A 25,110-nucleotide genomic window follows, 5' to 3' on the forward strand; every position below is an offset into this window, starting at 1 on the left:
ATCAAAGGGATGAAGGCAAGAAGATAAAATACTGAGGAAGCAGGTACAGAAATAATGGTAGGAGTGTAACAGGAAAGGGTTCTAGAATAAATTAGAGAAGGGTAGGAGATATCTGCATTTTAACAGTCAAACATTAGAAATTTGATATTTTCCTTTTAAACGTGTTTGAGAAATGAGGGTAGATAAGCATTCAAGATACTGCCACTCTTCTTGGAAGGAACCTTTGAGTCCAGTTGTGGTGTCTTGGCATTTCTTTCCATGTTACACAGGCTAAGAGCAAATACACTTCCAGGAAAGGGTATGACCTTGTTTAGGATACAAAGCAAATTTATCCAAACTGTTGTTCCATAACTCAGGGCAAAAACACAGCTCAGTCTGGGACTGGGAAATACTCCAGTGTTAGTGTCAGTGGCAGTAGTGATGGAGGGGTCTGTTTGTGTGAGGTGTGTGGTTATTAATTTCCCAGTCTCTTGGTGCATCTGCAATCCCTGACTAAGCTGGACACAAAAGTATAGAATACTTCTCATACTTTGGCTTAATCATACCCAGTCCAGACTTTGGCGGATTCTACCAAGACCTGTTTTGAAAACTGTAAGTAGTTTTCAGGCTACTGTGAGACAATTTGGCCAAGTGTGGAGGCTTCCTTGGCCCAGTGTTCCTGAAAGTTTTAACTTCTTTTAGGTCTGCTCCTTTCTGTAATTTTTTTCAAATCAGATATCCTCTTTGAAATTTTTTCAAGTCATCATCTGTAAGTTAAAGAGAAAAATCTTTTTAACCTAATGCATGGTTGGCTGGGGGCAGTGTCTTTGTGCTCCTCTGAGACGAGCATCTGTCACTAGAATAGAGAGGACATCACCTGGGATGGACTGGTTGTTTGATCCTGTATGTCAAAGTATGCATTCCTATACAGTTCATGGTATATTTGAACCTAAAATATGTCATGCCAGATCTGATAATTACACATATAATTTTCAAGTTCAACAAAAGGTTTTGTTTCCTTTTCCGCCATCATTTTTTAAAGAAACAGAATGTATCTGAATTAAAAGCATGATTGGTGATGGTGAGTGGGTGGTTCTGTTTACCCTGCCACATTATATAGTACCACTTTTACTCCTTGTTTGGATAGCAGTCACAAGACCCAGATATCAAGCTGTGAAAGTATTTTTCTTGCAGCAGCCTTTCTTTTTTTGGCAGGCAGTGGCTTTGGAGATGCCTCGCATTTTGTCATGTGATTGGACTGCTGATGAGGTTTGTGTGTTGCCTCATTTTCCTGGATTCCATCTGAATTAACTCTTCTTTGGGTCACAGTCATTAGCACAATTCTGAATGAGTGGGGCTTTGCATCACAGTGTAATGAACACTAATACTTAATCTCTGTAAGGAAACACCCTGTAAAGAAGGAATTTGCTGCATTTGTTCCATGTGACAGAAATCTGTTTTCTCTACCACCAGCTGTCCACATTGAAAAAACATTCCTTCTTCACAGTAATATTCCTTCATGAAACAAGGGAAAATGAGGGGAAATTACTTGTATGTAATTGTTCCTTCTAAAAATATTCAGCTTAGTCCTGTAAACACATTAACTAGTTCTTTGTAAACAAGCCTCTTAATTTTCTTTAAACTGAGTATTTAGATGTTATGTTAGAGAAGCTGGGTATATCAAACACATATGGTTCCTATTGCTTCAGGGACTTTCTTAATTTTTGTGTTCTAATTGAAGAGATATTTTTGAAATCATGCTAACTTTACAGAAACTAATCTGACTCTCTTGGGTCTAGGCTTTGTTCTTCCATCTATCAGCACACTCTGGAACCATTTTCCACTTTAAATATGCAGCAGTAACAGTATAGCTCATGGACTTTGAATTGCCCTCAATACTTCTAGTGTGTGATGTGGAAATATGGTTTGGGATAGTTGAGGTTGGGGAACTGACAGGGCATTACTTGAAGGGGAGAGAATTAGGAAGAGGCATCAGTGAAGGAATGAGAGTAGGGACTATAATTTATTCATAAGATTTTTGCCTTATTCATGGATAATTTATAACACAAAATACCCTAGACTGCTTAGTATCTTTAACTAGACAAAATTTCTACCCACATCAGAGAAATACTGCAGGTCTCCTTTAAAAATATAAGATACTCCATAGATGTCACGAAACAACTATTTCCCTCAGATAACACAAAATTTCACTTTGGCATCCAATATGTATTAATTTTTCCCTCCTACAAATAATAGGCAGAGAACTATTAAGTTTACATTTGAGGTGGGAGCACTTGAAATAGAAAACACATTTCTATCTCAGGCAGTGCTGTTTAGTGTGGGCTCCCACTGCAGGTGCTTGCTCTGCAGGGAGCTGAGCAAGGCCCCTGTGCTTGCAGGTGCTGATGGGGTGGGATGTCTTGTAGAGCTGAGTTAGAGCCCCCTCTCCAGCAGCACCCTGAGCCCCTTGCACTGCACCTGCTGGCTCTGAGCTGAGGCAATGAGCATGCCAGGTTTGCCACTGACTTGGGTCTGAATTCTGGCTAAATCCACCTTTCCCAAGAATATAGAATATTTAACAATAAATGGCCTTTTTTTCTTTTTTTTTAAATTTATTTTGTTTTGTTTTGTTTTGTTTTGCTTTTTGTTTTCCAGCAACATGTACAATATAAAGTCCACAAAGGTCATAGAGGTAAATTTATTTATTAAATGGAAATACTTGGGTCCAGAAACCATTATGAATCATTTTGGTGTTTTAAGTTCAGGATGCAGGCTAAATTATTCCAAAAATAATGGTAGCCAAATGTCATTCTCTCCAAGCGTTTGTGTAATATCTATTTATCTGTGGGCAGATGACTGCTATGTATAATCAGAGGCAGACTTTTGTCAAATTGAGACTAAGTAAACACAGCTGAACACAAGCAAGTTGGACTACAATTTTTTGAGTTCTGCCAGCACTGTTATGACCTTGAAAATGAATGTTTTTTCAGAGCAATCTGCTTTCAATATGGGAGAATTTTTAGTGTTTCAAATTAACAAGTGTTGACTGAAAATTTGTTCTGTTTAATTTTAATATTTTTGTCCAAATAAATGAAAAGGATGTAATTGTCCAAAGGAGGGCATCCTTTCTGCTGCTTGGAAAGTAGGGATGTTTTGTACTGAAGTGTTTCTTGCACGTTCCTATGAGAACAGGAACAACAGTTAGAGCTGTAAACTCATCTGAAACATCATCATATAATCAGAGAAAATTTTCTATTGTTTGCTTGAAACATATTTCTTTTTTATGTTCTGTACAAGTAAATGTAGAATTCAGGTGGTAGATTTTATGCCGTTACATATTTAGATACTGTTTTCATCAGCCTTGAAAACATAAGACTCCTATTTATAAATTTTGCCCATTTTTCTAAAGCTTAATATCCTTCTAAATTTTCTGTACAGACCCTGTTTTTCTCTGACACCCCAAAAGAAACAAGTATGATTTTATTGCCAAACAGTACAATTTAAAGCTTTATTTTAACGTGGATTTTCTGCTTTAACAGTACCAGTCATTAAAAGAGAGAACATTTTGCTCCCTTGATTTTAAAGGTCACAGCATTTGGAGCTCAGAGAGGCTTTGGAGAGAATTCAAATAGAAGTCCTGATCAAAAAGTTGTCTTTCAGTAATTACAGCAAGTGAGTGTCATCCATTGCCAATATCTGTGTTTCAAGGCACTTCTTTCAAAGGGATTTTTTTTTCCATTTTAAATGCTGTATAGAAACCAGCTTACATACCAAACTCAGGAGTAGGACATGTGCACAGAGTTGTGGCCAGGGGAAACTTTCACAATGTCTTTGTGCTTCATATTCACAAGTCATTCTTCCCAATCTGCCTCTTTGGCAGGCAGCAATTATCAATTTCTCCCCAGTTCTTGCAGAACAAAGGTTTAATGCCAGCAGCTGAACATGCACTGCACCTCGTATTTGATGGGGTGCTGCAGTGTGACTTTGGCTTTGCAAGCCAAGTGCCATCCCAACAGGTAGTCTTGGATGTTTTCTGAATGAACTCTTCTTGCTTCAGTTTTCTCTTCCCCTATCATAGCAGAGAAAGAAAAATGAGGATCCAGTTGGAAATGGGGAGGAAGTGGAAAAAAACAGATGTGACAGAAAAGATGACAACACAATTGAGAAGCAATTTTGATTGGGAATTGCAATCACTGGGTATGGCCGAACATTCCTGTATTTTGTTCTCTCGACTGAAATGCAGATTTCACAAATAAAGCAGAGGGTGTTGCTCCCAGGTCTATCTGAGCAATGTGGCATCTTAATGTTAACCAAAATAATGTGGAAAAGTCCTTGATGCCAGGTTTTTAGACGCCTGGTTGTTTTTTCTGGGCAGCTCCTCCTTGGGGTCTAAGGGTACAGATATTCACAGTGTCAGTGTCCTAGCTTGTATTCCAGAATCTCTGCTTCTCCACAAAGGCTAATGAGTCTTATAAAAACAAAAATAAAGGAATGGGGCAGGTGTCACCTAAGCCCCCAAAGTGGGCCTCTGGGTGTTTGAAGGGTGCAAGGCAAGGACTAATTGCAAAGCTTAGGACCATTCAGGCAGAACTCACCTTGTGTTATAACAGCTTGAGGCAGCCAGCTGTGTTGGAGGTGTGAGAGGAAGGGTGGGTGTCACTGCAGATGGGGCTGTGGGTGGTCAGCAGCCTTCAGGTTGCTTTGAGCAGCCCTCAGGATGCTCCTGCCTGAGACAGCAGTCACCTAGGATGTGCTATTCAGAGAGAATTTTTAAAAAGATTGCTGAACCTGGAATCACAGCTGGGCTTGATGGTGTTTGCCAGCACTAGCCCAGAGCTGCCTACGAGCTGGGAGAGCCACTGCCAGAGCTGCTGGAGGGGCTGGTTTGGCCAACACCTTTCTAGCTTGTTTGTCTGAAGTAACATGTTGGTGCCACCCAGCTAGGCTGGATTTTGGGCATCCTGATGAATCCATACTATCAAATACTGCATTTGCTGGTGGTGCAAGGTCTGTTTGTCCTTTGTTGGAGAAGGACAGTGGGCAGGAATTCAGGCACTCTCCACCCATGGGATTTGCTCTGTCTGCTTTGCAGGCCCTTTGCAGAGCCCCATAAACTTCACAGACTGTGATGTAAAGGCAATTGTTCTATGGGAAAGCTTTGGCTCACGGGCAAAAATAAAAAGTTCTTGCAAAATTAAAGAAAAAGCCTTTCTTGTTATAAAAGTGGAAACAGAACTACTACTAATAATAGCAGCAAGTTAATTTAAAAACATGAAACAGTTCACAGAGCTTAAAGAGTTTGTGTTGTAGCTGCCTGGCTTGCATGGCTGCTGAGTCCTCCTCTTATCCTCTGTTCAAAAGCTCAAAGCCTAGAGTTGAACTGTGTCGGAAGGATCAAAGGAGCTCACTTTCTTTCACCACAGTTATTTCCTAAAAAATATAAATGTTCTTTTTGTCTGGAGCCATGGCTTTGTGTCTCATTGATTTTCTTTATAGAAGCAGAAATTCAAGATCTTAATTCTTAAAAGGCAGGTGAGAGAATGCAAGGCTATCTGTACAAATAAATGATTGTTGCAGATGTTGCTTAGGAAAACATCTAAACAGATCAGGGAAGACACATAAAAAATTCCATAAGTGTGAATTACTCTGAGGTAAAGTTAATTTAATTGCTTCTTGAACAAAAAGTTCACAGTGATTTCCAACTGCATCTGTGTAAGAAATTGTGATCTGTGAATGCTGGTATTTCCTAAATTTTTATTCACATATCTATAGCTCAGTTTCCCATTGCAAACCTTGCTGGGTGAAGAGTTTTTAGGGTTTTTTGGTGTTTTTGTTTTTATTTATAGTAACATGAAGAAAGACCAATTATTTATAATGCTAATAAAGCTTCTGAGCTGGTTTTGATTTATAGAGCTTCCAAATTAACCAAAATTTATATTTTTGAAGTATGTCAGTTGATTTAACCATAAATACCAAATGGCTTTACCAAAAATATGTATGTGTGTTTTAAGTCTGATATGGCAAACTGCTGCAGGAGAGAATTCCCTGGAAGAAGTCTCCTGGCTTCCAGGAAAACACATATGAGCTAATGTAAAACAAATACATAGGAAATATGACATTATCACCTTCTGCAACTATCTTACATATTTTTAAGCACCTTATGTCTGCTCCAGCCTAATATTTTTAAACAGTATTCACCCAATTTGGAAGAAAAATATTACAAGGGCTACTTTAGATAACATTGTCTTTTATCATGGACGCTGGCAGCCAGCAATTCAGTTAGGTTTTAGAGGAGGCTATTGGCTTTAACTGCTTTTAGATCCCATTCACCTGTCAGTGTGATGGTGCCTTTTTGGAAGAAATATGTTCAATACTTATGGATAGTTTATTTTTCCTGTGGTATTAATACACTGTGCATCAATCACTCATAACTGTATTATGAAATGTTATTAATAATTTTATTACAAAATGATTTTATAGTATGAGAGGAATGGATTACTTTTTATCAGTCATTATTTAAAAGATTTGTATTATTACTGTCACAATTATTAGTAATACTATTTTAGTCCAGTGCCTGTTTAGGTACAGCTTCCAGTGGCTAGTGTAGCTTTCTCAGGTGAGAACTGTTTGCAATGATCTCAGAAAATCGCCTTCTTCACTCAGAGAAACAGCCTGAGCATATTGCCCGTAGTTCAAAAGCTCTGTGTTTGAAAGCAAGTCTGTTTGCCCTGAAATACTGTGGCTTAGGGTCCTCCCCAGCTCAGCAATCGCGTCTTTGCGAGCAGCCCTTCCTGAGATGAATGGCGAGGCTTTGAAAGCGCCTCGTTGTTATGCAGCGTGTCCTGCAGCGAGAGGAGCCGGGCGGAGCAGAGCAGCTCCCTGCAGCACCGCGGAGCGAGCCCTGCAGAGGCTCTGGGAGCCAGGCAGTTTGTGCTGTACCAAGAAGAGCAGGCAGCCTCTCTGGTCGGGATGGGCTGGAAGCGCTGTCTCTGGGCAGTTCTGCTGCCATGCAGGTCCATCACTGCGGGCCGGCGCTGCTGTCACGGCTCGGACGGTGCTCTCTGCCACGTGGATGATGCTCAGTGCCCGCTGCTGCTGCTCACTTACTCAGCCTGCCTCGGCAAACGAGCCCCGAGTGCAGGAAATCTGAACCCAGCCCCTGTCTTGTTATCAGCTGACGACGCTCCCCTGCTGGTTCCTTGAAAATCACTGTCTCCAAAAGCAGTAGTGTGTGTGGAATAACAAACCCCTTCACATTCAGGCTCTTCAGGTTTGGGAACAGAGCCAACATTCTTGAAGAATGATTTAGTGGCCAATAAACATCTGCAAGGTCTGTAAGACTGTCAGAAGCAGTAACATTGAAAGTAAAGATCATATCAGTAGCAATTCCCCTGTCCTGACAAGGCATTCAGTGCAAATATTTGTTCAGTCTTCCTCACTCTCGTTCCTGTTATCACAGACGGTTTCATACATTTTGCCAGAGAAGCAATTTCATCTTCTTCCACAGAGCTGTTCCCATCCAAGGCCTCTGCAATGTTAAGTACCGGCCTACTACTGTCTCAGGACCTCCCACACGTGCTCCTTCGGAGTGCAGGAACCTCATCTGTCTTGGGCAAAGGCTCTGCTGTGAAGGGCGCTTACAATTCCCAATTAGAGAGCATCTGCAGTGTTAAGGTTTAGCTGCTCCTTGAGAATTCAAGCCCAGTGTGGCTGATTTATTCCACTGCACCAATCTCCATGATAGCCCGGAGAGGCTTTGAGCTCTTCTTAGTATGATTCGTCTGCAGGATTACTGAATTGGACTGCAATAGGACTCAAACCATTTTAAACATGAGATGATGTTTAGAGTATAGAAGGAGGTGGTTTTACTTCTTCAAAAGCTCTTGACAAATAGGCACATCCTCCTGGATAACTCTGAGCATGATGTTCTAATCCAAGAGCCTTCTGCCTTTTAGTGCACTGCCTCTCACTCACTCAGTGAATAGGAAAACTGAAAACAGCCATTCTTGACAGGCCTCCCAACTTACTAGAATCTCTGAGGGCCTGCTTAAAAGGTGCCTGGGAATATTTAGGTTTGGGAAGAAATCCTGTAATGGAAATAATAACAGTGCAAGCTGTGGTGAGCAGGAGCATGAAGACTGCAATAGCTTCACAAGGGAAAGCAGAGGAAACAAAACTGAAGAGCTGACTCAAAAATAATGCTGTCAAACACTAAAATCACTTTTGTCCAACTGAAGATGAGAATAATCCACAGCAGCTCCCTCCCCTGCAGTCACTCAGCACTTTCTGCTGATTATTCTGTATATGGTCAGGGAGGTGTGTGCCTTCAGCTTTCTGTGTATGTTGCTGATATTCCTCAGGATGCTGAATAAGAGGGTTCCCGTCACATTTTGAGCTAGATGAGGAAAGAGATACTTTTCTGGCATATATGACCTGGCCTAGTTTAAAAGATGCCTCAAAACCTGTCTTATATCCTCACTGGCTGCTCACTTCTGGTTCTATACCACCAAAGCCATATCATGAATGTAGCTGAGCCCCTCTGATGACAGGATGATTTCATGATGTGCTGTTCAGTGCCACTTGATACATTCTATCTGGCCCTTTTCAAAGTTTAATAAAGGTGTTTTCATAAGACATCTGTTGGATTTCACAAATGGATAAGTAAGGCACCAAATAATTTAATAATTTAAAGTAATTTTAGCTGTGTAAGACCTTGAGGATGCTCATGGTTTCACGGCTTTTTATGCATGCAAAACAACACTCTTGTTAACCTCATTTGCACCTGTGAGTACTCAGCCATGCTGAAATTGAAAGCCCAGGCTCTCAAGTCAGAATCTAGAGACCAGGGAATGTACTGTAGCACCTGTGAAAAGGTCAGTTAGAATGACTTATTGAGCCCCACACAAACCTGTAGCACAAGCAGAGAGACTGTCAGTCCCTAAGATGATGTACTCAATGTGTTAAGTCCCTCTGACTGTCTTCTCTCTTCATGTGTCCTCTTCCTGCAACAGCCTTGGAGCTGCTGGGTCATGGCACCAAGGTTGTGCAGGGAAAGGTGTCACTGACTGCTGCAGGTTCAGCCCTGGCATAACTCTGTCATATGCCTGCAGGAAGTTGTGATCACAGTAAATTCCATGTGTGATTGTACTGCTGTACCTCATAATATACCTAGTGTGAAGGCAGAATGCTAAGCCATTCCCATTTTATGCAAACATAATGTAGAAGCAGATACAGGTAGGTATATATTTGAAAATATCTATATCTCCTTGGAGATATAAACAATCTTAAATTTCACATGTAATCCCTGGATTCGCAGGATCTGTTGTGCAACAGTTGTCTGGGTTACCATGAGGCTCTTTTGCAGCTTACAGTCGTTTTTATAGCTGTTTGATTGCTGGAGCCCTGCTGATGCACTTTTCTTACGAGCTCCTTTAATTTGTAAGCTTATGATCTCACAGCACAGTAGGCTTGGGACACTTCTTAGGTGTCTGGGGTTTAGTATTTGCACACATGTAGTTTATGTGGATATTAGGAAATGGTTCTTCACCCAGATGGTGGCTGGGCACTGGAACAGGCTCTCCAGGGAAGCAGTCACAGCACCGACTTCAGCCTGCTGAAGTTCCAGGAGCATTTGGACAATGCTCTCAGGCTCATGGTGTAATTCTTGGAGCTGTCCTGTGCAGGGCCAGGAGCTGGACTTCAATAATCCTTGTGGGTCCAGCTCAGGATATTCCATGATTCTGTGGTAAGTACTGTGCACATTTCAGTACCCCGTGCAGTGGGTGGAAGAAGCTGTGTTTAAAGAGACCATATTTGTCAGTTCTTTATCTTACAGGCAAGTGAAAGGAAACTGAGTTTTGTCTCTCAGATACTCACCCATTCTTTACTCCATACTGCTGGCTAAACACACCATGGCAATAAGTTCTGACATTCACTGAGAAGTTCCTCCACTTGCCTGGAAATACAGCACCTTGTAATTTAAATTGTCTTTGTACAGCATATGCTTGGCTCCCAGGAGCAGGAGAGGAGCTGGCTCCTGCAAGCAGGGCTGCAGGAAGGGGTGGCACGTTTCTCTAAATTCTGCAAGAAGCTTCTGAAAATATCCTGTGTGCATGCATTGATATCATAACATTACAGTGCATATATAGGGTCTGCTCCCAAACCCACAGCCAACTAGCATAACAAAATCAGATTTTACTGCTGTCGTGTCAGCCTAGAGTTGAAATATGGCTTTGAAACCCTCCCTTTCACCCTGCTTTTTTAATGAAAAACAATCGTGCTGGAGTGTAATAGTGCTTACCCTGGCTGCATTTGACTTTAGCTTTTTATTTTTAAAGCCTTATTTTAGTCTTTAAGAACTCCCAATTAAAATCTTTAGATCCAGAATGAAAGACTGAACGTGCCTGCCTGCACAACTTTCCTGGGTGGGAGAAGGATATTTTTGTATTAAAAATAAAGAAAGTTGATATAGTGGTATGTTTTCTCCCTTTATCTTCCTTACTCCTATTTTTCCTGGTCAATCTTCATTTGCCATTTTGTCATTTTCTTTTTTTGTAACACGTAGTCTTTCCTTTATTTCTTTTTTCTCTTCCTCTTCTCCTTTTCCCTCTTTTCTTTATTTCATCCTCCCCCTTACCTGGTGCCTAATGTGGTTTTCAATGTTAACCCTTAATGGTTTGCAACAGAAGGGCAAACCACTTCACCTGATGAGTCAGCACAGCACGTGTTGTAAATCCCTTCCCAAATAAAACACACACACACACACACACACACAAAAAAAAAAAAAAAAAAAAAAAAGAAGCCTAGGTCAGATGTTCCTTTATGCATTGTGAAATGCATGTGGGAGACTATCACCAGGGAATCTGATAATGCACGACTCAATGAGGGACGTGCCAACTCAATGAGAAAAAAAATTATTTCAGTCAGCTTTGCAGCAAGCTTGTAAAGAAAATAAAACCGTATAACCATCAGTTTGTTAACAGCTCACCTCAACACTCATAGCCCCAGCTCCTATAATAGGCTCTGCTAAGGTCTGACTAAGAAAACAAGACTCCCACAGTGCCCTGAATCTCACCAAGGAGAACATATTGTCACTGGTCAGTGGAAATCTAGAGTCAGCTGTGACAGCCCAAACAATGAAGTGATTTACACCAGTTTTTTATCTATTTTGCTAATTCATAAATTCTTACATTCATGTGCATAATTTAAGACTCTAAGACCATTTGCACCAAGCCTACTATTATGTGGGGATTTTAGTGCACTTATTAATGCAAATATTAATATAGACTTGCAAACTCAGTTTTCTTTTATGATTTATAAAATACACCTATTGCAGTCTCTGTGGGCATGTACACTCATTTTATAAAAAATCACATGTATTAAAATATAATTAGATGCCTACTCCCACTGCAGCAGGCTCCAGGCCGCACAATGTAAAAAAGTCTTTGGATGCTCAGATATTCAACAAAAAACTTGATTGTTAGCAGTCCTTCACAGATAAAGCTTATATGTGAAGTTTGATGCAAGAAACACACTGCAAGAGAATATTTTCACAGAAAAGGTTTGGTCTAGGGCATGATGGAGAAGGGATGTTTCTAACATTGGCAAGACCCACCATATGGATCTTAATAGAAGATGTCAGACCAGGGCTATAGCTGTTCCTGGGAAAAAAACCTACTGGGTGAGCAGGGAAAAATATTCACTCTAGTGGGCACTGTGAACATAAATTATCATTATGCAGTTTGTTCATCTGAAAGGACATAACAGCTGATGACAGGTCAGTTGTTATACTTGGTGTCCCTCTGAAGCCAAAGGAGTGAGGTAACAGGGTTGTGGGGGTGACTTCATTACAAGCTGCTCTGTAACCTTCTCCTGGAAGAAAAAGAGCAGCAGTAAAATAAAGCTTTGCTGAAAAGGAGCTTTCTCTAGAGCCTGGGCCCAGGGCTCATTCCTGCAAGTTTCTGACAGCTTTCCTCCTCCCACCCAACTAAAGGACATGGCAATAAATCTTTGTCAGTAGAAATCCAGTACACCCCTGAGATGGGACCAGCTGTGATTGGTATCCTGCACTCTCCCAGGTCACACTGCCATGCTGTGTCTGCAGCCACAGGTCACCTGAAACTCCAACTGGGACTTTCATTCCTCCACCAAAAGGTTCTGCTGCATGAGCGCTGCCAGCCCCAACCAGATGGTTTCACACAGACCTTCTCAGCCCAGGGCCTGCTTTGGGGCAGGAGGGGACTCACAAGGGACAAGACTGAAGGGATCCCATGCGGAGGTGGCCTGGGGTCTGCAGGAGATCAGCTGCCAGGGTGTGTTTGGGGAATATTTCTGTAGTAGACTCTGCGGTTTGGAGTCTCTTCCAGCTTGAGCTTTCCTGTCTGCACTTCTTCATAATTCATCCTTAATAGGTCTGCTGTCCCTGAGGAAACCGGGAGGATGGTGCAAAAGGAAAAGGGTTTTAGGAGTTTCAGTGCTGGGTGGGATGAGCCCCGTCTGTGTGTGGACAGCCTGTGGTAGTGTGGGACGCTGGCTGAGCAGTTATCCATGTTTACAGGCTCATTTGTCTGTTTACATTAGGCTCAAAATGGGAGGCTGCAAGTGTAAATATGGGATGGCCAGTTCCTTCTTCCTCCAATTCTAGCTAGAGAAGCTGAGGTTTTCTTGTTTTTCAAAACATGCTGTAGTTTTTTTTTTTAAATGACATTTTTTATAAGAGCCCTGGCCTGCTGCTTTGGCTAGTTTCCCCTCCTCTGCATTGCTGAGCAGCCTGGGCTAAGCCACGTTCCCTCCCCAGATGTGGGTGAATATTAGTGGTGTTGTGTGGTTCACAGTTTACTTTGGGATCCTTCAGGGGTAAAGGAGCTGTGTCAATGCAGAAGAGCACAGGAGTATTAACTCAAACTAACCCAACTTTTTTCTTGGGGAAACAGAGACTTGAAAGTCTTATGCACCCTGAAATTGTGGCTTGGAAAATACTGGAGTCAAGGTGTGTGTGAGTATGTGACCTATAGAAATACATCATCTCCCCACTAATTTACTCACACATGTAACATTCATTTTTCTTTCAGCTGCCCCAGTTTATTTCCTGTTTCTCCTTCTTTTTCCTCTACTTGCTTGTTTTGAAAATGCTGGTTAACACATGTTAAGCCAGAGTCTCCAAAACCAACAAAAGAAAGTTCAGGAGAGGCAGTGAGAGAAACAACTGAATAATGTTGCCAATTTTAAAATGAAGATAAGTTATACAAGACCTTTTATTGAACCAACAAATGTTTTATAGTGTTCACCATTTGAGGCCAGCAGTTCTTTTTTTCCCCCCTCTATTTTAAGCTAGAAGATGTGTAATTCACCAGGAATCTGTACATGTTTAAGTAGCTTCAAAAAATACGACGGTCATGCGAGACTGACCTACTGTGCCTTGACTTCTATGTCCATTTTTTCCCCACTACATAATGTTCTGTACCCTTCCATCTCTGTCTCATTCCCTCATTCACACATTCTTTCCCCTGTTGGTTTCAAGCCATCTTTGCTTTGTCAGTGTTACCTGATAACACAAAGCAGGGTTTGAGCCAGTTGTTGTGGCTCAGCTGGAGTCGGATAGCACGGTGAGTGGGGGAGCAATGTGAGGCTGCTGGGTGCTGCCTAAGGGCTCAGCCCTGCCTTCCCTGTTCCCAGCAGGGCCTTAGGGTGGGCTTCATCACTGCACACATGCAGTGCTTAGTTTAAAATTCCCAAATCCAAATGACAAAATCTAACTGTAATTAACATTATTTAGCACACCCCTGAAGTCATCCAAATATACAGAAAAATTATCAGTCTGGATGCAGCGAACAGTAAGGGTCTGAGTTGTTCTGAAATGTTTGAATGTGCTGCAAGCTCCGTGTCACCAGAGAGCCTTTGTGCACAGTAAATTGGAGGTATGTGATGCTATTGTGTGGTTTTAGGTTGGTTTGCCTGCAAGAACCCTGGGCTTCATTTTCTTTGGCTAGTCCTTTCTGATAGCAGCAGAACAAAGGAAAACATTTTAAATAAAAGAGAAATCCTGGAAAATTCTGTTCTTAAATGCTTTTGAAATAGTCAAAATATTGCCTAGGCAGTTTTTTGACTTTGGATTTCTGAGTCTCATTTACATCTCTGCTAAAATGGGACAGCAGGCTACCTTGCAAGAGAGTTGTCAGGGTCAGCGAGTTAATATTTATGAAGAAATTTTATGGTAAAAAAAAAAGATGCCATGTATATTATTAATAATTATGTGAGTCCTGAAAAATACCATGCTGTATCACAAAGCTGGTATTGTCTGGTGTCTACACTCTTGGCACTATGCCCTACAGTAAACTGTATACTGAAAACTCATACTAATGGAAAGGTATACAGAATTCCTTTGGTAGGTGATTTATAGTAACTTCCTATTATAAACAAGAGGGAACAAATATCCTGCCTTGCTGGTTTCTTTGGGTGGATGTTGAGAGCAGAATGAGACATTCTTGGCCAGGCAAAAGCAATTCTCTGGATGCTTACAGAATGAAGCACCAGAAAGTGAGGTATAAATGACAACTAATTTTAAATGATTAAGTTTCTATTTTCACAGTGTTTAAAACTTTCTGGCTACAGAGCAAATGACCACAGTTTTAAGTGATTTCCAAACCTGTAGCAAAAAGGTATTTCTGATGTTTAATATTAAATAGATTTATTATAGAATCTCAATATGTGTTGAAAGCCTACCGCCATCCTTTGACAAGAAGCAAAGGATGCTTTCTGAGATGCTACAAAACACCTTCAGCAGCAGCTTCTTCTGGTTTCAATTACTAAATATGCTATTGAACACTACTGTTGTTTGTTTAGGAAAATTATTTGTGCTGGCCAGTTGTATGCTGTTAAAATGTATTTATGTCTGTGTGTAAACATAATGTCAGGGTAAACATAATTTTTTAACCTATCAAAATGAGTCTTGAGAACGGTGTGGAATACAGTAATTCATCAGCGCTGGCATTCCCAGGAGTCACTTAACACACTGATCTAAGCTTGATCAATCTGTAGGGGTATAAATTTGTGTTTAGAGACAAAACAAGCTGTCTTGTGTTTCAAGACAGCTTGCCTTGATCAGACTGTTGAGAGAGCCACAGCCTTTAGGAGGAGACCAGAGGTTCTGCCACCAAAGGTGTATGAGGTTAAAGGTAAGCACAGCGCTTGGAGAGAACAGCTCTGCTGTTTGGTACCTCAGGGAAACTTTGGTACCTCAGGGCTGGTAAAGTGCTGCTTCTCACACAGTAGAGAGCACTTGCTCTGAGGTGAGTCCTCAGCTGAGGCTGCTTGGTGAGATTCAGGATGCTCTATCATTCCATTCCTTTCATCACCATTTCCAGAGAGGTTACCCAGCCCCAGTGCCATTTCCTTATTGCCTCAGAGAGGAGGCAATAAACTTGGATCCCCTCTAGGGGTGTGGTGTGTGATGGTCAAGCAAAAGAACACTTTCCATTTTGAGAATGCAGTTCTTTGATTATTTTCATGGAGCAGTCTCACCAAAATGTTTCTTTTACAGTTAAAATATACTTTGCAATTCTTATGCAGGTACCTCAAACATTAAAAGCTTCCATTATCAAAATTTTTATTTAGTAGTTGGAGGCAGAGCAGATAGATTACAAATGAAGAAAAAGCAAAATATTGAGTAAGACTCACCACTTTTGCAGGTTTTTTATACGCTTGATAACATTTTGTCATCTATGTTCTTTCTCTGGGGAGTGAAGAGCCAGACATGACCAGCCTGCATTTCTTCCAGGCTGAGCTAAGCCATTAAGGCTGTAGCTATACTAGCAGTGTCTAATGTCTCTATATAAAAATAGATATGAATCATTGATATACTGAATAGCCAAAGGAGAGATATGGTCCTCCCCCCATCCAGCTCTCAGCATATCCACATGGATGATAATGCTGTCCAAAGGACAAAGTGTGAGGAAGGGGCCACAGAACAGCACTCAGGAATTTGGCTTTGCAGCAGCACGCAGGGATATTGGGCTGCAGTGTTGAATAGAATGGCTGAATCCACTTGATGGAGGATTCACTCTGTTCTTTATGAATGGCGTCCAGGCAAATAAAGATAGAAATTTTCGGTGACTTAGATGGCAGTTTCATGGCACGTGAAGTGAACCCCACTTTCGCTTTGAGTCACATCAAGTTGGTTTGACTGGCAAGATGTCAAGGAGAGCATAAGGAAAGGTCTTTGTCTCTCTCACTTTTATTTCCTTTGCTAAAGGCTGTTCAGACACAAGGGAGTTGCTTGGATGCTGTGGTAGTGCAAACTGGTATATGCTGTCAGGGGGTTTGGTATAGCAGAAAAGGATTTTTGGCAAGAAAAAGAGGGCCTGTTCTTTGAAATTATGGATTTTCAGACTTCATTGTACTAACATGCTTTAAGAGCAGTTATTAGCCTGAGCTTTGCAAATTTTTGATGATGATTTTATTTTAACCCAGTTTTGAGTTTCTTTGACTCAAATTATTTGTTAAAAAAAACCATAAAATAAGAACAGAATAAGAAAATATGTGTGATTCAGGAAAATCTTTAACAAAGTTAAAGAATGGGCAGCTCTTCCCTCCTGGATTTTAATTTTTAGTTTTGCTACTGCTTTTACATACCATGGACAAGATGCCTTCTTTGAGAGCTGGCTAAACACCAGTAAAAAATATTTGCAAATACTCCTTCAAATAAACACTGAAATTGGAATGTGTGTCACCATTCACACCTACTTCCCTCAGAAGTTTGTACAAGCAATTTTTTTGTTCATAGGAAATATTTTCCAACAGCAAAAGAAACTGACAGATGCTTGAGAGAGGTGTATTTATATCCAGCTTTGCTCTGGCAATGATGTTCTCTATTACTTACCATTTCCATTTCTATACCTACTGATCTATTCAGTCCTAAACATCATCTTGAAAATTGTCTCTAATTAGAAAAAACAATGAAGCAGGGCTGAAGAATTCTTCATAGCCAAGTACAGCGTGAAGAAAGAGACTTTTTGTGTCATCCAGTATCTCTTTCTGGATCAAATGTTTCTTTCTTCCTTGGTTCCTTGTCCTCTGCATAGGCTGGTCTTCCCCTTCTTGACTCCCATTCAAGCATTGTTCTAGGAAATCTTAACAGATACTGATTTAAGCTCTGCACTTTTGGAGCAAAGCTAAATCTTGGTCACCTGGGAACATTTCTTCATAAAGCTGTTTTTCAAAAGGATGGAGGCCTGCTGGATCAAACAGGCAAACAGCTGACCTCTGAAATTGCAGCTGGTCTCCCTGTGGTTCTTTATTGGAACTGTGGTCTCCAGCAGTCACCTCCAAGTGCTGGGAAGTGCAGCTGAGCTGAATTATTGGCTGTAGGAGACAATGGGCTGCTGGCTCTGGTGGGCAAGGTTGTTCCTAAGGGAAGGGCTACCAAGGGTTATTCCACTGGAAGCTCTGTTTAAAGACAAGATCAACTTTTAATTAATAATCTGATGGAAATCTAGCAGTAAGGTTGACTTTATTTGAGAATCTGGCCTCGCAAAGATGTATATTACTTTTTGAGATTGATGTTGTGTTTAGAGGCTTTTTAGGTCTTGTAACCACTAGTGCTCATGCCATTGCTGTTTCTTTGGTTTGACTTGTTTTCCATAGGAATTGCAGTTGGGCATCGGCTTCTTGCTCCTCTATAATGTATTTCTGTGTCAGGATAGCAAACCCACTGAATAAAGCTTATACATTTTTGCCTGGTAAATATTTCTGGCTTCTCTGGGACGTGAGGACTTCGTGAATGAACAAATATGACTCTTGATGAGGAAGTGTAGTTTATGCCTGTGATGCAATTTCGCCTCTGCGGGCTGTTGACCAGGTGTGCTTGTTACTTGTGTCCCCCTCGGCTGCCTCTGTGACTGAGGCACTGCCTGGCAAGGGGAGCATTGAAACCCACTCACATCATGTGTGCAAGGGTGAGAGCCCTATTTTTAGTGCATACTAGAAGGCATTCACTGAAAGGCAATGAAGCTGATTTTTATTTTTAGGTTTTGCAATTCCTTATGTTCTTGGTATTCAAAACATAAATATGTTTTAAAGAGCTCCTCTATTGCCCTGCAAAATGTGGGTGAACCTTTAGGAACAGCTACACCTTCAGTGTAGCTTTCTCCAGGAAGATGCCTGCATGAAGCTGGTCCTTTGTGTGTGTCAAAGCAAAGACTTTCTTTTAGATTTGGTAGCAAATTTGGAATAAAGCTTGGGTTTTTTTTCAATATGCCTATTCCCTGAACATACTCGTTTTTAAAACTATTAAAATAAAATAGACTTTTCTTTTCCTGTTTTCAGAAAATCTGGAGAACGGACCAAATAAGTGTGAAAGGTGAGTAAGGGACTTCACAGTTTTCCCAAACCATTGTTGCTATTACAGTTTTCCTGATACCGTGCAGCTATGTAAGATGCGTGTGTAAATATTTATTATTGCTTGAATCTAGTGCAGCTAACAGAAGGGGACCCAGCAAAGATGAGACGTACTGGAAGGAGATCAATGCAGCTATGGCCCTAACGAACCTTGCCCAGGGGAAGGACAAACTGCAGGGAACTACCAGCTGCATCATTCAGAAATCATCACATATATCAGAAGTAAAGACTGTTAAAGTGCCATTAGTTCAGCAGTTTTAAGGGACGGGTCTTCTTTCTTTTTCACATCAAACAGACGTTTTCCTCACAGGATTTGTTTTCAGCAAAATCCAATTCACAGACAGGGGGAAAATGTGGAAAATAGGTCCCCTTTTACAGAACGGTCAGTTAAAAAAATTAAGGTCCCTTCTGACTCAGATGTTTTCATTGAATTGAATGAAATGTTCAACTGCTTCTATAAAAGGCATGTAAATTATAAAAACCCTGTTTTTATCAAAACATTAACTTATTTTATGTTAATCGAACTGCGCATAAGATGTTTGCATTGCTATTACAGTAAGTGCCTTGCTTTGAAAAAATAAGCTATAACGTGGGCATAGTACAACAGTGGTATGCCTCAAAATGACAATGCCATAATGCTTAAACTTTGTATATTATTCCAAGTGGGCTTAAGCAGCCGAGGGCTAAACACATTACTGCTGAGGGCCCTGGAGAGTTGTGCTTATTTGACTTGTACAAATTGATGAGTCTTAATGAAATTGTTACATCATTCTCACTCTCTTTTTTTTAATCAACAGTGTTATAAAAATTGTACAGTACGTTTTGTCAATGTGACGATAAGGTTGTTATGCATGTTTCTTACCTGTATATGCAGTATATTAAAATACCAAAACCATTCCTTTGAAAAGTGCAATACTCTAGAACACACAAATTTAGGAAATAAGTTAATTGTTCAGATTATTTTGAACTTAAACATATGCTGTGTTGCTCATTAAAGATTTCTAGTTGAGAAGGTTTTAGTCAGACTAATTGTAAATTCAAGTTGAATTTCTATAATTTTAAAGCTTTACTAGTGACTTACTGAAGTTTTGATAGAAGTAAAATTGGTTTCTTCTTGTACAAAACTAAAACTATAGTGCCATCCAGAAATGTTTCCATGGTGGAACTTATTACTTTAATGTGGTTTAAACATTTTTATTTTGTATGTACTGCATAAATGAGGACAGTTGATTGACATTTCTCATTTCAGTAAGAAAAGCCTATAATATAAACTATCAAAGCCCAAACAAGAATCACAGAAGGAACTGAAACATTGAAAAATCTCAGCATTTAAGGCAGGAGGGTTTTAAGAAGATACTAAACCCTGTATTAAATGTCATGTCTCTAAAATTGACTGCTATAGAGTGTAATAACTGTCATAAAACCAGGTTTATTTTTAAATTTTATGTGGAGGTGTACAAGTTATTCTTAAGTCATATAACAATAGTCTAATGAGGTTTACAGTGCTTGAATAAACAGTGGCAAAGCCAAAACCAATTTATACAGAATCTGTTACAGAAAACTGGAAAAGAGAGGATTGTTTCTAGGATTTGGATTTTTTTCCTGTGGGTATCCTGTTGGGTTTTTTCCTACTTATCCCTTTCCTTGCTTCTCTTTCTGGTGAGCCATCAATGAACAAGACAAGACTTCAGTTCTGCTCCTGCTGAGTTTAATGGCAGAACTCCCACATCAATGGAAGCAGGACTATGCTAATGATGTAACTAACTTGCAAATAGAGGCTGTGTCAGTTGCACTAAAATAGTCAAGACACATTGCAAATATCAGCCTTGGTGTGACTTCTTAGGAAACTTCTTGATGTAACATAACTTTGTTGGTTTTATTTAGTGTACAATGAAAATTATTTGATATGAAAATATTTTGTACATATATATTTTTACTTTGTTTTCTAAATTGCTGATTTGCATTGACTTAAAGTGCCAAGCAAGAAATGTATGTTGTGACTGTATGAACAGTTGAAGTATGTTTTACTGACTTGCATCATTTTATGTCTAAGATTCCATGACATTAATTTTTAATACTTTACTGGATTTTGGCATAATAATGTGAGTTTATAACTAATAGCAGAGAGTTAATACTTCACTTTTGTTCATACTATTATAAGTTATTCTGGTATTAAATATTTTGTGACAATAAATTCATGGTTTTGACAAACTCTTCTGTTAGGAATATTCAGTGTTTTTGTCTGTATGAACAACAAAATTTGTCATGTAGAAAGGGTACTTTTGGGGACTCCTCTGAAGTAAAACTGGAGAAGGCAAGCCATTGTATAAACAACTTGTTAATGGTTCTCTTTTCCAATGATCAAAGCACAAGAATAATCTGTAAAACACATCAAGTGGGTTTTAAATTTAAGAAATACTTGGCCTAATTTCTTGTTACTGTTTCCTTTAATTTATTTTTTTTCTACTGCTGCTTTAGAGTTTTCTGAAAACACAAATTCTGATGGATTATGTGTGTGTCTTTTTTAAATAACGAAAGTCATGATCAGTGCTGAGCCAACAGCTAATGAAAACTCAGTAATTATTTATGATATTGGAAAAACAAACATTATTACTATTGCTCTTCTTTGTTTCAACATATGTAACCATTTTAGTAAAATAAATAACTGCAAACAACATCTTGCTGGTTTGAATTAAATATTCATTTGTCTGTCCTTAGGCATTTGCATTTCTGGTTTCCTGTAATAGTCAGGGTTTCCCTGCACTGGGACACAAGCCTGTGATAGGCAAGGACAAAACAGAAAAGTTATTCTGATCCACACACCTTGTGGTAGTTTAGCTCCTACCCGATGAAAAGGACTGCAGCAAGGTTTGAGTAATGGCTGCTAATGACAACGTGGAATAATGCTGATAAATCCTCCACACTGGAGGAGTGCAGGGGGAGGCCACAGCTGCTCACTGACCTGAGACCCTGGAGAAGGTCCATCAGCTGGGAAAAACCTTGGTCATTTACGTTTTTTTGGAAGCACAGGCTAGATTTGCCTACATTACCCTTGTGGATATTTGGCTGGGGAACCAGGTGGAGCAGGAGAGGAAGTCAGCCCATCCAGAAGCTCAGTGCTCCTAGTAGAGAGCCCAGTGCAAGTGATCTCTTAACTTTTGTGCCTGGGCAAAGCTGCTCCACTTGCATGGGAGGGGTGATAGCTCAGATTTGGTGGGCAATCAGCACTTTCAGGTTTTATGTCCTGCTGATTTGTGATAAAAATGTACTTCTGTAACACTTCTGGCCACCCAACATGTCAGTGGAGATCTGGATATTCAGCTGATACGTGAGTTCCTGAGGGAGTATGTACAGCTTGACTTTTGCTGTTGGGAATGTGTAAAAACACCCACATCTTAATGATGCTGAACCACTTGGCACCTACTTTGTACCTGAATCTGACATGAAGACACCAACTCAATCTGCTTCCACCTACTCTGTCACATCATTTGCCACAGCTGAGCACTCTAAACTGTTATAAACCACTGAGTAAGGGGAGCTCCAATTTTCAATTCAGTAGGTAGAATATTTCTTGGGCTCAGGATTGCAGACTCCTGTCCTAGCACCACACAACTGCTGCAGCCACTGAACTACAGTTCTCACTTTGTAACCTCATATCCTCCACTGGTGACCTAATGCATAAATGCATATGCCAGGTGAAGCATTCCACCAGGGAGACTGAGACCAAGTCCTAGGTTAACACATTTTGAGGACATTTGAGAACTTGGTGCCGTATATTTTAGCTTGGAGTTTGGCAAAGGATGGCAGCTAGACTGGGATCCCCACACACAGGTGTGTGAAGTGGCCACTGTACTATGAGCTAGAAGGAGAAGATGGGGGAGGAGGTTGATAACATGTCTGTTAAAGGAAGAATGGATTTAGCTTTGGCTATGGGAAATGCTATGCAGGCTTAAACCCCTTTCTTCATGATTTCTTTACTCAGAGAGATTTTCATTATATTCCCTGGCTTTGATGAATTATGGTTTTTATCTACCTAAATTATCCATCAGTGGAGATCAACAACACCAAATGTGAGCTGCTATTACAGGAAGCAGATTTGGTTATAAAAATAATCTTGAGCTTCTGGAATTTGCTGTACTTTTAATGCTCAGAAAGTCTTCTTTTTACCCTGTGTGTCATCCCCAGCAATACGAGACAGTTTAGGAATTGTTCTGCATTAGTCAAAAGGGATCCTGCACCAGGAAAAGGCCTTGGTGACTGCCCTGGAGGATGCTCTGAAATGCCAGGGAGCTGCCTTCTCTCCCTAATTCACTACAAAGAGTGGTGAATGAGGAATCACTGGCATGAGGAATCACTCAGGGCCAGTCAGGGAACATGCCAGTGGGGCACAACTCACCCTGCCTACCAAGGCACTGCCAAGTAGTGGGAACGCAGCCACCAAGCTTGGATCCTCCTTCAGGAATCTTTCCAGAGCCTTTCAGGTTCCATCACAACTCTGTATATTTCAGTCTTGTGGAAGTCCTGGGCCATATTCCTCACATGGCTTCTAGGGGCCGGAGGAGATGGCTTTATATGCTGAGTCCTCTGTGTGAGGTTGAAGGTGAGTGTTTGGTCATCCACCTTTCCAAAGCTGCAAAAAATTCTATAAATTGAACTCCACCAGGGCTATACAAGTCTTATACAAAATTTCTGCATTCAGAACAACACTGAGGACCTTGGAGTAGCCCTGGCAGAGCCATGATCCCAGTACTGCCAGGAGACAAAAAACAGAAATCAAACTTGCTCCTGCTCCTGGCATTGCCTCAGATGGCCTCTTGCTGTGTGGCAGAGGGAAGGGTGCAGCTGTTTCTATCATATTTGACTTTCACAGAATCATGGAAGGGACCCACAAGGATCTAGTCCAGATCCCATCCCTGCACAGCAACATTCTCTACAATCACTTCATATGCCCAAAAGCATTGTCCAAAAACTTCTTGACCTCTATCAGACTTCACACTGTGACCACATGACAGCACCACTGTGTTATCTCTCAGGTGTTTTTCAATACCTCCCAGAATCATCTCCATATCTTTATCAGGCACCAAAGTGAGACTGACAGGCCTGTAGTTTCTGGGCTCCTCCTTCTTGCTCTTCTTGAAAATTGAAACATTTGCCAGCTTCCAATCCTCTGGGACCTCTCCAGATTCTCAGGACTGCTCAAAAACCATCAAGAGTGGTTTTGCAATGACACTAGCCAGCTCTTTGAGGATTCTTGGATGATTCCCATCAGTTACCATAGATGTATAGGGATCCAACTGTGGAGGCAAATCCTGCACGGTTTTGGGGTTGAATGGAAACTGATCATTCTCGCAATCAGGGTTCTCCAGCTCAAGGCACTGAGAGAGACCCCCTTGATCCATCATCTGTCTTGAAGATAGAGGCAAAGAATGCATTAAACACCTCTGCTGTGTCCATGTCCCTCCCTTTTTGTGAGGTGAACATCTTCATCCTATAATGGTTCAAAGTTGTTTTTGCACTGCCTATTACCATTAATACATTTGCAAAAAAATCTTCTTAGTGTTCCCCACATTTCTGGCCAAAATCAATGATTTTCTCACACAAACAAATTTTTCTTGCTATGAAACCCCATGTTCTGCTATAGCACCTTCAACACAAATGTGCTTCCATTCAGTCCTTGGTGTGATCACACTTTCTTAAACCTGAGCCTAGTACTTGCAGGAAAATAGAGCCTGGACTTGGCCCAGACTGAGAATACCAGATCCAGTTCCACTACCAGCTCTGAAGTCCAGTTGGCACCGATTCAGTGGTCACAGAGACAGCTTCAAGCATGACAACCCCCTGTTCTTATTCCTGTGCAACTCTGAATGATCTGTGAGACTCTTGGAAAATTAGAAAGAACCTCAAAGGGTTTCAGGCTCCTAACCTAACAAATCGAAACACTTCTGAAGGTCTCAGGGCCAAGCCATGTTTCCATGGCCAAGTGCAGGCTGTTGCATGCCTACTCTGAGCCAGCTGGACAGAAACTTGGGTAACCAAGTTTGGCATCAAGCCTGAGCTGCTCTACCAAGATCCCCCAAAGAGCATGAACTGGACTTAGTATGGTGTGAATATGTCTGTGCAGCTTTGGGGTCATTGATTGTTCTATGTCTTACTCCCATTGTCCACAAATTTCTCTGTGCTTTGGTGCAGTATTTCAAAGAGGACAATAATACAGCTTTGTGTGGCTGAGCTGATGTTTGTAGGAGGACATTGGTGGTTGGAAGCTGCTCTGGTGACATCCCTGCCCAGCCTAGTTAGGTAGGGAAGGAAAGAAAGGTGAAGCATGATGCAAAGGGCTGAATTGCCTGAGAGCCCTGCACTGACACACTGCAAGGGAGGCTACAGGAATCCCTCCTTGATGCCAGCTCATGTTTTACAAGCTAATTTGCAAGTGCCTGGGTGTGCTTGATTCTCATTAGCAGCAGAATTGAGACCCAAACCCACAGCTTTCACAGTGCTGGGCTGCTGAGCCAGTGTTTAAGTTTGAGCCCCATCTTGAAACTCCTCTTGTTTAACAAGAATGGAGGCGGTTGGCTAAAATACAAGTACCTCGAGGGGGGAAAAAAATGAAGAGGAAAAAAAAAGAAGTGGAAAATAGACATGAATGCCTAATGCAACAGAAAAAAAAACCCAAACCTCCTTAATGTTGCTGTTATGTCAGCTTGGGTTATTGGCAGTGGAAGTGGTTATTGGCAGCGG

General features: G+C 40.9%; 1 protein-coding gene across 1 annotated transcript in view; it reads left to right on the forward strand.

The window, feature by feature from the left end:
• MKX (mohawk homeobox) overlaps positions 1–21,037 on the forward strand; it is a 49,491-nt gene extending 28,454 nt beyond the window's left edge. The window contains exons 6-7 of the mRNA XM_050970522.1: positions 18,301–18,334; positions 18,447–21,037. Coding sequence (XP_050826479.1) covers positions 18,301–18,334; positions 18,447–18,633 — 221 coding nt within the window. The 3' untranslated portion in view covers positions 18,634–21,037. The remainder of the gene's footprint in view (positions 1–18,300; positions 18,335–18,446) is intronic.
• The last annotated feature ends 4,073 nt before the right edge of the window (positions 21,038–25,110 follow it).

This window comes from Serinus canaria, chromosome 2 (assembly GCF_022539315.1).
Source record: "Serinus canaria isolate serCan28SL12 chromosome 2, serCan2020, whole genome shotgun sequence".
NCBI lineage: Eukaryota > Metazoa > Chordata > Aves > Passeriformes > Fringillidae > Serinus > Serinus canaria.